At 38.6% G+C, this 14,621-nt stretch overlaps 1 protein-coding gene across 1 annotated transcript; it reads right to left on the reverse strand.

Moving 5' to 3' along the window:
• Nucleotides 1-8,363: 8,363 nt before the first annotated feature.
• LOC131314952 (heavy metal-associated isoprenylated plant protein 3-like) lies at nt 8,364-12,036 on the reverse strand. Its single transcript, XM_058343951.1, has 5 exons — nt 11,863-12,036; nt 11,532-11,748; nt 10,684-10,913; nt 9,378-9,465; nt 8,364-9,009 (listed from the first exon to the last, which is right to left on the reverse strand). The coding sequence occupies exons 1-5, from the start codon at nt 11,869-11,871 to the stop codon at nt 8,618-8,620; spliced, it is 936 nt and encodes a 311-aa protein (XP_058199934.1). The 5' UTR covers nt 11,872-12,036; the 3' UTR covers nt 8,364-8,617.
• Between the last annotated feature and the right edge of the window lie 2,585 nt (nt 12,037-14,621).

The following is a 14,621-nucleotide window of genomic DNA, read 5'->3' on the forward strand; positions in this document are numbered from 1 at the left end:
AAATAATTTTAGTCCAACCCACTCCATCCATCAACCTATTTTAGACATTTTTGGTTCCGCCCTTGGACGTTGGGGCATTGCTACGTGAGATAGATAAAAGTGTTGGGGCACCACGTAACGATACCGAAAGAACAACAAGATATTTTTTTGCGCATGAAGTTGTACAAGGCACGTAACGCGGCAGATATTTGAGGATTTGTAAAGAAAAATCTGACATGACAGGTTTTGTGTTTTCAAGGCTCCTTTATGGGAGAAATTTTTAAGTGCCGAACAGATATACCTCACGTGGTGCTTGTTCAGTATTTCCGAGCCGTCCGATATATTTTTGCAGAGGCGACTCTATGTTGTAGGTTCCATGGTCCACTGAACACCCGAACAAATTTTTTTTGCTTAGAATACATATAAAAATTATGAGTTAGCCTTTCTTTGAACACCCAGCACAAATATCAATGAACACCCAATTCTAAAAGTCTTAAGCACCTAACCCAAAAAGAATTGAACCCCTAACTCAAAACTAATTGAACACTCAATCACAACTCAATTACAGCTCATCAATTCAAGTAATTCATATTTGAACATTTTACACATTACATCAAATAAAGCTCATAATCATAATACAAAATTTGTAAAAAGAAAGTGAAAAGAAGAATCTATTGATGTAAGTATTATACTCTGCATTTTCTCTCCATCTTTATTGTTCATGGTCTAGAAGTGTTAATTTCGCATTCATGACAATAACCTTTTTTTTTTGTCTAGTTAGCTTACAAAATTATGGACAAAACTTTAACAACATTCAACTACATTGCAAATCCCGTTTACTCGAATATTATTCCTTTGAATTTAAGACTATGATAGAAAATCTTATCATTTCATTCTAAAGAACATATTTCGAGAAGGTCAACCCCAACTTTTGAAATATGAAAACTAAAGAACATGGGTTTTAGTAGATTAATTAATACGCTGGAGAAACGTTGGCAAAAAATATGAAAACTCATTCAGGACAATTGCAAAATTGTACCCCCTCCATTCTCGAAACATTGTCTACTACAAAATACAACTTTCAAAAAAATTAAATTTTTGTTAAAAAAATAGTATATATTTTTAAGTTCTCATTTCGCTGGGTAATTAATTTTTTAAGAATAGAAGTTATGTTTTTTGACCTGTTTATACAACTATATGAGATTTTATACATATATTATTAGTTAATATATTAACCAGTAGAGTTTAAGGTAATTTCTGAACACCCTATTACAAATTCCTGGAGCCGCCACTGTACTTTTGAACAGTTTAGATTAAAACCTTCTCTTTCCTCTCACCCCTTCTCTTTCTCTCTCATTTTTCTCTCTTCAAATTTGAGCCGTTCAAAATCTTATTGGACGACTCGGATGTGCCAAGCGGGTACCATCTAATATACTTTTAGACAGTTTAGATTAAAACTTTCTCTTTCCTCTCACTCCTTCTCTTTCTCTCTTTAAATTTGAGCCGTTCAAAATCTTATCGAACGACTCGGATGTGCTGAGCGGACACCATGTGATACCCACCTAGTGCTGAAAATTTTTTCCGGTGAAAGCACATAAACACCTCCTCAACTATCACTTTTTCTCATGAACATCTCCTCACATTTAAAAGCGCCCATAGAGACTCCCTTAACTACTGAAAATTGAATTAATCGATAACTCCATTAACGGAATGAATGAAATGACAAATATACCCTTTTTACGTCTCATACTGACGTCTCTCTCCCTTTCTTGACCGATTACACCTCTTTCTCCGACGCAGCCAAATCCAAAACCCACAAAAAACGCCCAAGTCTGTTCAAAAACTATCTAATTTTCTTCAGATTCAATGGCAACGCCAATAACAATAGCAAAGAAAATTATTTTCCACCATCGCCTCAACCCTCCCTTCGATGCACGACGCCAACGCCATGAACATCCAACAACAAAGAAACCAGATCGAAGGCCAGGAAAACGACGATGTCGCGAGTGGGGAGTCAATCGACAACCCCAACAACATCTGGTTTTGAGACAATGGGGAGGGGGAGGAAGGGGGTAGGGGAGCGATGTAGTTTGTTCGATGTTGCAGGAGAATGGGGAGAGGTAAGAAACAAAGCCCTGAAAACCGTGGATGATTAGGGGGCCATCGTCGAAGAGGTTAGGGTGGGTGATCTCGCCGCCGCCGACGAAGACCTTGGAGACGTTAGTAGTGGAGGAGGTGACAATGAGGCAGTGGGCAAGGGCTAGGGTTTTGATCTTGGGGGTGAAGGGGAGGGTGCGGAGGTAGCGAAGGGAGAAGAAGCTTGGGACGGTGTGTTCTCAGAAGGGGAGGGAGTATGAAGGGCCACAGGTGAGGAGGGAGGTGTCGGAGGGGGCAAAGAAGGTGACGGGGCCGCGCCAGACGATGGAGTTTGAGAAGGAGGGAGCTACGGCGGCGAATTTTCTGAAGCCAAGGGAGGAGAGGACGAGGCTGAAAAGGAGGAAAAAGTGAGTTTGGTCTTGGTAATGATGGAGGGAGGGTTGAGGAAGTGGTTGAGAGGAGGAGGAGGAAGGCGAGAGTAGGGAGTTACAGAGAAGAGAGGGAGAGAGATAAAAATAAGGGAAGAGAGACAGAGAAATGGGATGGGGGGGGGGGTGGTGTATATAGTTGTAAAATGGCATTTTTGAACAGAAAAAGCCAATGTGGCCTTCCAACAAACGATTTTGAGATGGAAGGGTGTCACTTGGATAACGAGAGAAGTTGAGGGGGTTTCCACGGGCGCTTTTAGATGTGAGGGGTATTTATGAAAAAAAGTAATAGTTGAAAGATGTTTATGTACTTTTACCAATTTCTCCCTTCATGGCGTTGTTGATAAATGTTAGTAGTAACTCGAATGTTCCGTTCAATTACAGGAAAAGGATTTGAAAGAATGATAAAATAATTTATTATTATTATTTTTTTTATAACTTGTTAGTGATTAGATATCACAAGAGTTATGAGACCTACAATTTCAAGTTTTCTAGAAGAAACGTTTTTCTTGCAAATTAGATCTTGCATATAAAAGAATAAATTTGAGTTTTCTTGCAAGATTTTTTGTCAACAGAACACATGCAAGAAATTAAATTCATTTCCTTTGCTTCACTTTCCTTGAGATTACATTTTTCACAAACATTTTCAACAACCAAATGGGCTGAAGTGGAATTTCTTATTGAGCTCTTCTGGCCATAGTGATCTCAATTTTCCATTTACGAACGTACTTCTCCGATGACGCTCGAAAACTTTATCCTAAAGAAAGGATAATAAGATTGGAAAATTAATTAGTTCAATTAAGTGGAATAGACCTACCCAATTATTATTTTCTGTATTTTGGTTGGATTAGGGAATGGCTAGATCATTATCAAAATATTACTTTTTTTATTAGATACTGGAAACTGATTTTGCAAGCATTTTCAGGGTGGCCCAACCTCATTGGAGGCTCAAGGTGAAATCTTAATGTGAGGTCTTTAAGAGTGTAATTAAGTATCAATTAATGTACAAACTCATAATCTCCTATCTCTTAATAAGAATACTTAATCTCTAGTGCATGTCTACAATTCTAATATTTTATCATGTAGAAACGTGAAATAGGAAGAGTAATGCACGCTATGAAATAATCAATGTTGGGAAAAGAGGATCCAAAAATGAAGGGTATTTTACCTAAATCACTTAGGCTAAATGGAACTTTTTCTTACCAATGAAAGTAGTTTTGAGAAGACAAAATTTGTAGTATACATACATATACATGCGTAAAAATTGAGACCTCTCCAAATTAGAGGCCCCAGGCACTGGTCTTAATTGCCTGGTGCCTGGGTCGTCCCTGAGCTTGCATTTTGATTTTTCTTTCTTTCTTTCTTTTTTGTTTTTCATGGAAAATATTTTATGCAAATATATTGTTAATATTTAAACTTCACAGTACAAAATTCTTGTCTATTGATTGGGCATGAGAAGAAATACTGAAAGTATTTCGAATCCAAAGTTGAGTGAAGTTAGATCAATCAAGTTGATTTGGACGACCACATGACATGCTTTGGCTTTTACGTACCTTTATCTCCCAAAAAAAAAAAAATAAAGGAAAAAAAGAGTGGTGTACGAAAAGAAAAAGAAGCCATGCTTTGGCTTTTGAGAGGAGAAAAAATAAAAATCGAACACAGGCTTTTGTTAATTCCTTTTGATTGACTACATTTTCCTATTACCCGTTAGTCTTTTTCTTTCCCTTTGTATCCTTAAATTTTCTATCAAATTATAGCTAAAATGATTGATGATCAATATCCATATTTATTCTTTTTGAGATAAGATATTAGTGTCACTCGTTGAATTTTCTGTTGAATTTTCTGTAATTGGCATTATTATCATGACAACTCATTTGATGTGATTATGAATCAAATAAACTAAGTACTATCTCCGTTCTAAAATATTTGTTTAGTTCGTAAAACAGAAACTAAAAAATAATGCATTGTTTTCAAGAATCAATTCAACAACACCCAAAACAAGGCAGGGGTGGGTTACCCAATCAAGAAGTCCACAGTCAACTCTATGGAGTAGTAGCTGAAACAAGAATTAAGTAATATCTTTTCTTGTTTTTCTCTTTCCATAAATTCTCTTAAGCCCTAGAAATAATCACAATAGTAAAGAAGAGCCACAAATGATCAAACAAAAAACTTTATCCTCTTCAAAAATTGTTATCTTAAAATCTCATTTAAAATAGTGAGTGGACGGTTGCAAGGAATAAATGACCGAAGAGTGAGGTCGTTTTTAGTAGGTAGAATATTCCTTGCCTTGTCCTGACCGACATGTCACTTTTTTTTAGCTGGAAGTTTGGGTTCAGCTTGCGAGCATTTTAAATAATTTTGAAGTCTTGAATTTAATGATCGGACAATTCCTCAAGTGGCCAAAGACTTTGGAATATTTGGCATTAGGATGCTTTGAATATGCGATCTCAGGAAGGACAGACACTTATTATTTTTTTATACCCAATTGGCCAAAGAGTTACCGACATATGTCACCTTCCCATGCATTGGTAAGCACATAGTTTTCATTTTTTGACTAGAAGGTCGAACCAACTTAAGTAGTTCCAAATTTTGAATGCTTGCAAGTTCCAAACAATTAGGATAATTGCAAATTTGCAAGAGCTCGCAAATCTTACTTATTTTAAGCCCAAAAAAGTTGTAGACCCAAACCAAATAGGTCACCTACCTCAAATACTTAAAGTTGTCATGCACGACTATATTATAGTTGAATGGATTTTTTTAGTAGAATTATAAAAATATAAATGATTAAAGGAGAAGTTTATATTTAAGTTTGGAATCTATTAATTCGCCCTCTCATTTATTCTTTTTATTTTCCCCTTTCTTTATGGTGGGTCCTTTTTTTTTGCTTTTTTTCACAAAAGACCAATAAAACTGAATGTCTCGTTGAGAGGGGATTAATGCATCAAAAGTCATAGGATGGGACTGGTAACGTGGAATGCAATGATGCATTATACATGAGCAAGTCCAATTGGGTTCTGTACAGGGTTATATAGCCATTTTCCATCCCCCAGAAAATTAATGATGGAGATGAAAAATGGCAAAGTTTTATATGGAGTTGTATATTTGGAACCTCATATAGCTATAGTGATCCTTGACAGATCAGCAAACCCAATTGCCATGTATCAGAAATTGAATTGGAGTGTGCCTGAAACTCACCCAAAAATGGCCAGAATTTGTTGATCTCGCCAAAATCAGGTTCACAGTGGCTGAAATTTGCTAACGACGGAGATATCACCGCCTGTGTGAGGGTTTCATTCTGCTTAAGAGAGAGATCGAGTCACACACAAATACAAGGAGAGAGACCGAGAGAGATCGCTATGATCTCAAGGGGTTTCAAAGAATTAGGGTTTGATTGAGACAAAGAGCTAGAGTAGATTCGCCGGTGTGAGAGAGAGAGGAGGTGATTTCTTAGCATCGGAGGCCGCGCAATAGAGAGACGGTTTGATCGGAGGCCACGCCGTAGATTACAAGGGTTTGGGTGCTCAATGGCAAAGCTATCAAATTTTATTTTTATTAGCGGGTAGGACTTGAGAGTAATATTTGCATGAAGAAAGTGCAATTCGATCATTTGGTAGGCTATCTAGGATTTCTTCAATGTTAAAACTCTGCATACCTCTAGTAAGTACTCTCAACAAATTTATGGAACTGAACTTGGATTAATTATTTCGAGATGTGAAAGAGTTAGGTTCCACTTTGATAATTTGTTGCATTACTACTTTGTGTTCGATTTTGGTACATGATCAATCTGAAAAAATGTGGTTTTGCTGCTTCTTTGACCATGGTACGCAATAATATTGGTAGTTACTCTTTCATTTATTTGTTGAGTAAGGAATAGAAAGACATTCGAGGTGAAATTTTTTTTTTTTCATCTGCCCCCCGAAACCTTATTCTTACATATATATCACCTAATTGTTTTTTGTGGATTAATGATGTATCAGCTAACCGCTTTGCGGATTATGAAAGTTTCTCGCAACATGATTTAGCCAGCTCATGATGAATACGCTAAGCGAGCTTAATTTGGCTTCTGCCATTTCAAGTTCGGCTCCATGAGATTTGAACACACAACCTAGCCAGCACTAGCTGCTTCAAAAGAAAGTTGTCATTCTCTTATTTTTGCCCCCAACACTGCTTATGTACTGCTTACTTATAACTTCCAATAAGAGTAAAAGTTGTCTGTGAAAGGGCGTTCTTGTAAGCCGGCGTACAAGAGGATATGGTCCATATGGAATTAGATAAGATTATAGTGGTCCAAGTAAGTACTGATCCAAAGTGAAAGAGAAAAAGGTAGTAAGAATTAGGTGGTGCAGGACAGGGTGTATGAACTCCACTTAAGGAACACCACCCACGTTCCCACCAGGGTGAATGCTGCCCTTACTCTGCATGTTTGCTGGCTATTCCTCCTCCTGCCTCGTGCCATACAAGAGAGGACAATAATAACAGAGCACCCAGCAAATTAAGCACTATATATAGTTTTTCCTCTTTCACACCATATATGCATTTACACACTACCCCAAGGGACGGGTACGAGCTATTTATTGCCTCTCTTGATAAAATGTTGGTTGCGCATGTCATTCTTGCCCCCGTCCTTCCTCTCTTTATATTCTGTGTCTATTATTACTCCTATTTGTAGGACCCCTCCCTCTCAATGACGAGTCTCTGAGAATTTTCATTGGATGAATCCTATTGAAATGGAATATTATGTCGGTTTTTTTTTTTTTTTTTTTTTTTTTGGGGGAGGGGGGGGGGGGGGGGGGGGGGGTGTGTACAAGAAGGGGCCAAAGCCCAAAAAAAGAAAAAAGAAAAACTAAAACATAACACTAGTAGTAGTTCCACATCCAAAAGTGTCCCATGCAAATTAAAGGAAATAGGTTGGACTGCCCTTAGAGGCTGAGTAAGCACTTGAATTCCCCCAGCTATGTCAATTGCATCTCGGCTAAATGATCAGCAAAAAAATGACAATTATATTAGTATGTGCTAAATTAAACTAATATTCTTCCACTTTTTTTTTCTAAAAAAAAATTTGAGGATTTTAGATGGATAAACTCTGGTCCTATTGCTTGATTGCTTCACATTTTTACCGAATTTAATGACAGAAAATCTGAGAAATTAATAAAGTGTCTGTTTCATTTTGACATCAAAAAATAAATTAAATACGTGAAAAATAAAAATAAAAACTTTAATGCGAGTTAAAAAAAAACAACTCAGTGTGACAAATATGTCTAAAAGTTAGTAACAATAGCAATAATAACAAGAATAACGAGAAGCACGAGGCCGGCTGAGTAGCTTGGGTTATAAAAATGGTTTGTTCAGGAAACTTATTAAACAACTTAGATGCAAAGGGGAAGTGTCTCACAAGGTGCATACACAGATGAGTAAAAATTGGCAAAAGTTTCCGCGTACTAGTGGGGATTCTGTTTGGGTTTTTTTGCAAAAGCCCAAAAGCCCTTTTCTTTTCATCATTAATCAAACAAATAAAGAGGAACCGCCCTTACCTATACTACAACGTGCTAACCACTAATACTATTCTAGTAGTATTTCTTTATGGGTTATGCTGACTAGGGCTGTAAACCAACTTTGTCGAGCTCGGATTGTTTACTAAATGAACCAAAATCTTGAAATCGAGTCTTAACAAATCAAGTTTAGTCATTTACTAAACGAACATCATTTAACGATCCGAGCTTTTGTCGCGTTTAATAAACAAGCTCTAGCTCGACTCGTTAACTAAACGAGCCGAACGTTAATAAGCTAAGCCGGACCAAGCTCGCGAGCTGCATGGTTTATCTACACTACACCCATAGCCACAAAGATATGAAAGCAAAATTTGAGTACAGTTGGCTTCATCCCAACCTAGAACATCACCATTCCAATAGTTAATGCCCCCACAGAAACAGAGTAGTTTATAACAAAAGAGATCCTCTCGAGTTGAATAATAATACTCTTAACCAACTAGATATTGGAAGAGATGAACCCCCATATGGTTCATCAACCCACTAAATACCTGTTATTTACACTTTCCTATTCATAGTTATGGAGTAGCATAATTCCACTTTCCCATCCTCTGCTAATCAGACCCCTTACATAACAGAGCAGGCATTTGGGTTCTCATCACTGAACATTTGTGGGGCATGGTGGTATTGCTCCACCGGGTAACCCAGCCCGTACCCGTACATGTACGTGTTCGGATACTCCTGCGGCACGTACTGGATCCTGTTCTCCTCCATCACCTGGCCGCCTCCGTCGTCACCGCCTGTCTTTCCCTCTTCGCTGCCGCCACCTTTCTCTTTCTTCCCACCACCGCCACCGCCACCGCCTTTCTCTTTCTTCTCCGCGTTGTCTTTCTTTGGCTGGACTATCTCCACCGATCTCTTGAGCCTCTCCTTCAGTGCCTCCGCCAGAGCCTTCATGTCCATTGTCCCTTTCACAGTTACTTGATCCTTCTGCTCGTCAATGGACATGTCTTGGAACCCTGAAACGCCATTAAATTCCCGTTAAACAAGAAACATATCCAAATACAACTGTAACTAACAATTCGGGGAGTTTTTCCTAAATTAAACCAGGGGTAATGTTTTTCCCCCCCTCTAAACTCATCTGGATCATTCTTCGTCTAATCACGCGTAAAATTATTCACTAAAGATGTTTTTCTTTTTCCACCAAAAATGATCGTGATGAACGATTAATTTTTAACAAAATTTCAAATGAAAATTTATGATTCTTCCCATCACGACGAATAATTAATCATACCATTCACAATGAAACATTAACAGAACTATAAATGCCAATAAGAATAAATAAGAAAACCACCACCTTTGTACGAAACGAGGGGAATGATCTCACCTGGGGTCTTGGTGACGGTTTTCCGAATCTTGTGGATACAACCCTGGCAGTGCAGATTCACCTTCATCACCGCCGTCGTCACCTGAGGCTGAGAAAATCTCAAACAGAAACAACAATTAATTTTGAGCAAAATAATAATAATAATTACAAAATTGCGTAATTATTAGACAACTGAATAACGTAAAACTTGGGATTAACTCGTTCGGTCGCCCCAAAATTTGTGCCCCGAAATGATAAAGGTAACCGGTAACGTGGGTACATGAATGAAGTGTCGAAAATTCTTGAAACTTCACATCATCACCAGTAATTTGAGTGCATTGTCTAATGTTTTCTCATTCTTTTTATTTATTTTCTGGATGGTAAGCGAAATGTCGATTCGAAATCCCAAAAGCCTACAAATACAATTCAAATAATTCCGGACACAACTATGTTTAAAGTTGATCGATGCTTGTGAATTCATGTCCATCGAAAATTTCGAATAAACAAAAAAAAAAAAAATCCAGCGGGAAGATAGCACCCTGATTTTAGAAACCTGTGTATATTATTGGAAACCTAAAAAATGATAGTAAATGCAGTAATAAATCAGAAAAGCTACATGCACAGCATGCTGTGCACAGCAGCTGTGCACAGATTCTGTTTTTTTCCGCCTCGGGTCACGCAAAGATAATCGGAGCCGCTCATTTTGTTCAAAATATGTTGTTTAAGGTCTCTGTAAAAAATGAGCTTCATTCAATATCGTTAGAGGCGTTAACAAAATAACCAAAATCACTTCAGAATTTAGGCCTAAATTCTGAAATGATTTTGGGTGTTTTGTTAATGCCTCTAACGATATCGAATGAAGCTCATTTTTTACAGAAACCTTAAACAACATATTTTGAACAAAATGAGCGGCTCCGATCATCTTTGTGCGACCCGAGGCGGGAGAAAACGGCCGCTGTGCACAGCTGCTGTGCACGTAGCACAGCTCGTAATAAATACAGTTGAACCAATATCGAAAATGGGAATAGTTTTAACAATTAAAAAATAATGCTGCTACTACTACCGAACCACGATGGAAAATTGGAAATGGAGTAAATAAATATTGGAATGAGTGAATCAAGGACCGATGATGTGAAACGTCAGAGGGTGAGATAACGTGCGCCAGATGCGCAACGCAAAAGACAAAACAACAGAATCCAACGGGGGAGAAGACACAAGTAGTAAAACAGGCGCAGGCTAGCAGAGAGCATCTATGATTTCACTTACCTCTGTTTTTTTTTTTTTTTGGTTTTGTTTTTATATTTTGAAATGGAATATTCATCATTACCTCTTTGGATTTCTTCTCGTCTGGCTTTTTGTCCGGTTTCCCTTCCGCCTTCTTCTCCCCTCCTCCTCCGCCACCGTCCTTGTCCTTGTTGTCTTTTTTCGGCACCGGAGATACGAGCTGGACCTTCTTCCCGACCTTCTGCTCAACCATTTCTTGGAGCTTCACCGGATCTATTTTCCCGGCCACCGTCAGTTTGCTTAACTCACCGCCTCCTTTCACGGTTTCAACACCTTCGTACACATGTACAAAGCATATCAACAAACGAAGACAACACCTCACAAACAAGTACAAAATAAATAAAATACTAGATGTTTTGCGAAACTACTGAAATAAAACTCTGGGAGCAGAAAAATACCGTTGACATAGACATGAATCTCAGCAAAAGGTCCTCCATTCCATTATTATTATTATTATTCTTTGTTTTTTTGATAAATTCCTCCGAAAGGTGCTCTCCGGTATAATTATTCAAACATTTTCAAAGAAAAAGAGGATAATAATTCAAACTTTTTTCTAGCTTTTAAATTCAAAATTAAAACTCACTGAGGTTTTTAAAATGATGCAACAAAAATTCAAATAAATTATTTCGGAAAGTAATTTTAATTTTGGAGGTCAAAAAGCACGTTTCCCGCAGCGAGCAAACAAAATGGGTCAGAAAAAAAGCGGAAGTAATAACAGATGAACAATGCTAGGGACACATCAAACTGATCAAAGTAAACATCTGTTTTTGCATAGAAACAGAGCCGATGGTCGAGATTGCAGGAAAAACGAGAAAAATGGAACGAGGACGTGGAAATAACATAGTACCGATGGGGAAATAGCAAGAAAAGGGAAGTGAGGAAGAAATGAACCTTGGATTCCTCGGACGAACCTCCTAATCTTAGTAGCACACCCCTCGCATTCGCAGTCCATGGGGACCTTCAAAACCGCGGTGGTTAGACCGTCGTCCTGCTTCCCTCCTCCTCCTTCGCTGTCTTCGGTCTTCTTCTTCTGCTGCTGCGGCTGCGGTTGCAGTTGCTGCTCATCGTTGCTGTTCTTCTTCTCGCCTTGGTTGTTCTTGCTCTTCTTCTGTAACCAAACATCAAGAAGAACAAATCATTAGAGAGAGAGAGAGAGAGAGAGAGAGAGAGAGAGTTGGGAATTCCTTGAAGGGGGTAGGCAAATTTGTGACTCTGAACTCACCTTGCCCATTGTTTGTGTCCTGTGAATTGGATTGGAATGTGGAAGGAGGCAGAATTAGTAGCGAGGGTCTAGCTTTATAGAGAGAGAGAGAGAGAGAGAGAGAGAGAGAGAGAGGTGGTTAGTGCGGGAGTGTGACAGAATTGCATATAGGTGTATGTATGTATGGAAATGTACTCCTGTGCATGAGCACAGATGTTAACGATACTCCTTCCGTCCCAAAATATTGGACTTTTTTTGGAGATTGTGTGTCGTTTTAATTGCTTATGTCTTTCGATTTTTGCGTTTCAAATTGTTTGTCCGGTCCGCAAAATGAGGACTTAAAAATAATGCACTTATTTCAAAAAAAAATTCAAACTTTTTTCATAAATTTAGATTTTTTCTTATAAAAATTGTATTATTTTTACATCCTCATTTTGCGGACCGGAGAAATATTATGGAACGGAGGGAGTACGATTTTAAAAATTTTGTTTAATAGAATTGATCAAAATCTATTATGCAGATTATAAATTTTTTTTAACATTGATATTAAAGAATATAAGTAATAAAAAACAATATACGGAGTACCATCTAAAAAAGATCTAACATTTCGGGACGATTGGAGCACACTGTTATCCCCGTGTTGTACTAGTTTCACGCGTGAGCATTTGGAGGTTGCTGCGAAATTTCAGTCACGTTGGTAGTGGACAGTTTTTCTTTCTCTCTCTCTCTCTTTTAAACTTGGTTTGTAGTGATTGTGGTGGCCAGTCTCGAGGCCTATAATTACGTGCTAGAAATTCCTTGGTCTGTGTAGGCCCGTTATCTCTTGGCCATTATTTGTTCCACAACTGATTGACTTTGATGTTTATATTTTTCGCTTTTATCAGGTGTAATTATTTTTTTATTTGTGTGAAAAAACGCATGTAAATTCGCAGATGCTACTGAAAAATGGTAGGTGAGACCGACAACTTGGGACCAGATTAATTCCTAAAGTTTTTAAAGTGGAACCCTAGCCTTTTTCCCATTCTCCACCTCCTCGATCAATCGAGGAAATGACGACGTAAAATAAATCTCTTAGACGTACGTGTCCTTTTTTTTTTTTCAACAGAAAGAGAGAAGAATTTATTAACGAAGAAACCCGTCAAAGGACCGGACATCATCCAAAGCAAGATTAGCTAGCTAATAGGGGACAGGACCCCCCCCCAATTTTCTAGTCTAACCCCTAATAGGGAATGCTTAGCCAACGAATGGGCTACCCTACTACAAGAACGATTAACATGCACGAAAGTACAAAAGGAAAATAGAGGTAAAAGAACTAAACAATCCAAGAGAATAGAGCTACAATCCGCAAAAGATTTTCCTGCTTGAGTAAGTGCTTGAACTTGGAGAGAATCACCCTCCAGAACAATCTTTGAAAGGCCTCTATTGGCTGCAAAGACCAAAGCTTCCCGGAAGGCCATGGCCTCAACAGCTCTAGGGGAGAAAAGCCCAATAAAAGGGATGGCCACCATGCCCACAATCTGCCCCCAATGATCTCGAGCCACAATGCCGACCCCAACTGAGCCATTTGCCCTTTGAACAGCCCCATCAACATTAAGTTTTATCACATCAACAAGAGGTGGACGCCACATAGGAACGCTCCCAGAAACAACAGGGCTTTGGAGAGAATGATGATCAACCATGACAACCTTAAATTTGGAACAAAGAGTAGAAGCCTTTTCTAGAATCATAGTACCATCCTAGCCAAGGCCATCAAAATACATTTGATTTCTTGCCTTCCAAATGAACCAGCAAATAGAAACAAAAAACGCACTCATATTCACCAATGTATCAGACGCATAAGAATTATGGGGGAACGAATACCACTAATCGATAAACTGAAAGGAATTCCACATAGAATAAACCACAGAGCTAAATGGGGAATCAAGCCACACCGCTCGCGATAGCTTGCACTGGAAAAGCAAGTGCTCTAATGTTTCATAATTGGTCTTACACCTTGGGCAGTAGGGAGAAACATCAATACCTTTACGATTCAAATTAGCACATACAGCAATAGCATTATGGGAACATCTCCACAAAAATATCTTGACTTTATTAGGGATTGGTAAAGACCACAAAGATTTCTAGAAAGAGTCAGAAGGAATACCCGAAATTGACTCACCGTGTTCTCGAGACTGCCGTGGAAGGTTGCTTTGTTTTGCCAAACGATAAGCTGACTTAACTGAAAAGGACCCATTGCTGGTAGAGTGCCATAAACCCCCATCTCCGCAGCCTTGTGAACTGATTGGAATCGAGAGGATTGATTCCACATCAGATTCCAAAAAAAGCTCCTTAAGCAATGAAACATTCCAGCTATGGGAAGTGCTATCGATAAGATCCGAGACACGGTGAATGTGACTAAAGGGTGAAGCGATTGCTGGGGGAGGACTAAGCACTTGAAAAGAGAGAGACCTCGGAAGCCAAGGATCGCTCCAAATATCAATGGAAGAACCATCCCCCACATTCCATCTCCAACCCCATTTGAGAATGGCTCTGCCTGCCAAAATGCTGCGCCATGCCCAAGAAGCAGAGTTCGGGCAACAAGCTTCCCAAAAAGACTTATTAAAAAAATACTTGCCCTTAAAAAGTTGTAGAAATAAAGAAGGCGGGCCTTGTAAGAGACGTCAACCTTGTTTCGCAAGAAATGCCAAATTGAATGCATAAAGATCACGAAAGCCAAGCCCACCATCGGTTAGGTTATTTCAGCCTTTCATTCTCAATAATGAAAATCCCCAAACCATCAA

This window comes from Rhododendron vialii, chromosome 13a (assembly GCF_030253575.1).
Source record: "Rhododendron vialii isolate Sample 1 chromosome 13a, ASM3025357v1".
NCBI classification, from domain to species: Eukaryota; Viridiplantae; Streptophyta; class Magnoliopsida; order Ericales; family Ericaceae; genus Rhododendron; species Rhododendron vialii.

Coding starts and splice junctions, on each gene's coding strand:
- LOC131314952 (XM_058343951.1), bottom strand. Junction 10,914..11,531: donor GTTCGTCCGAGGAATCCAAG/GTTCATTTCTTC, acceptor ATGTGTACGAAG/GTGTTGAAACCGTGAAAGGA. Junction 9,466..10,683: donor ACGAGAAGAAATCCAAAGAG/GTAATGATGAAT, acceptor AGATTTTCTCAG/CCTCAGGTGACGACGGCGGT.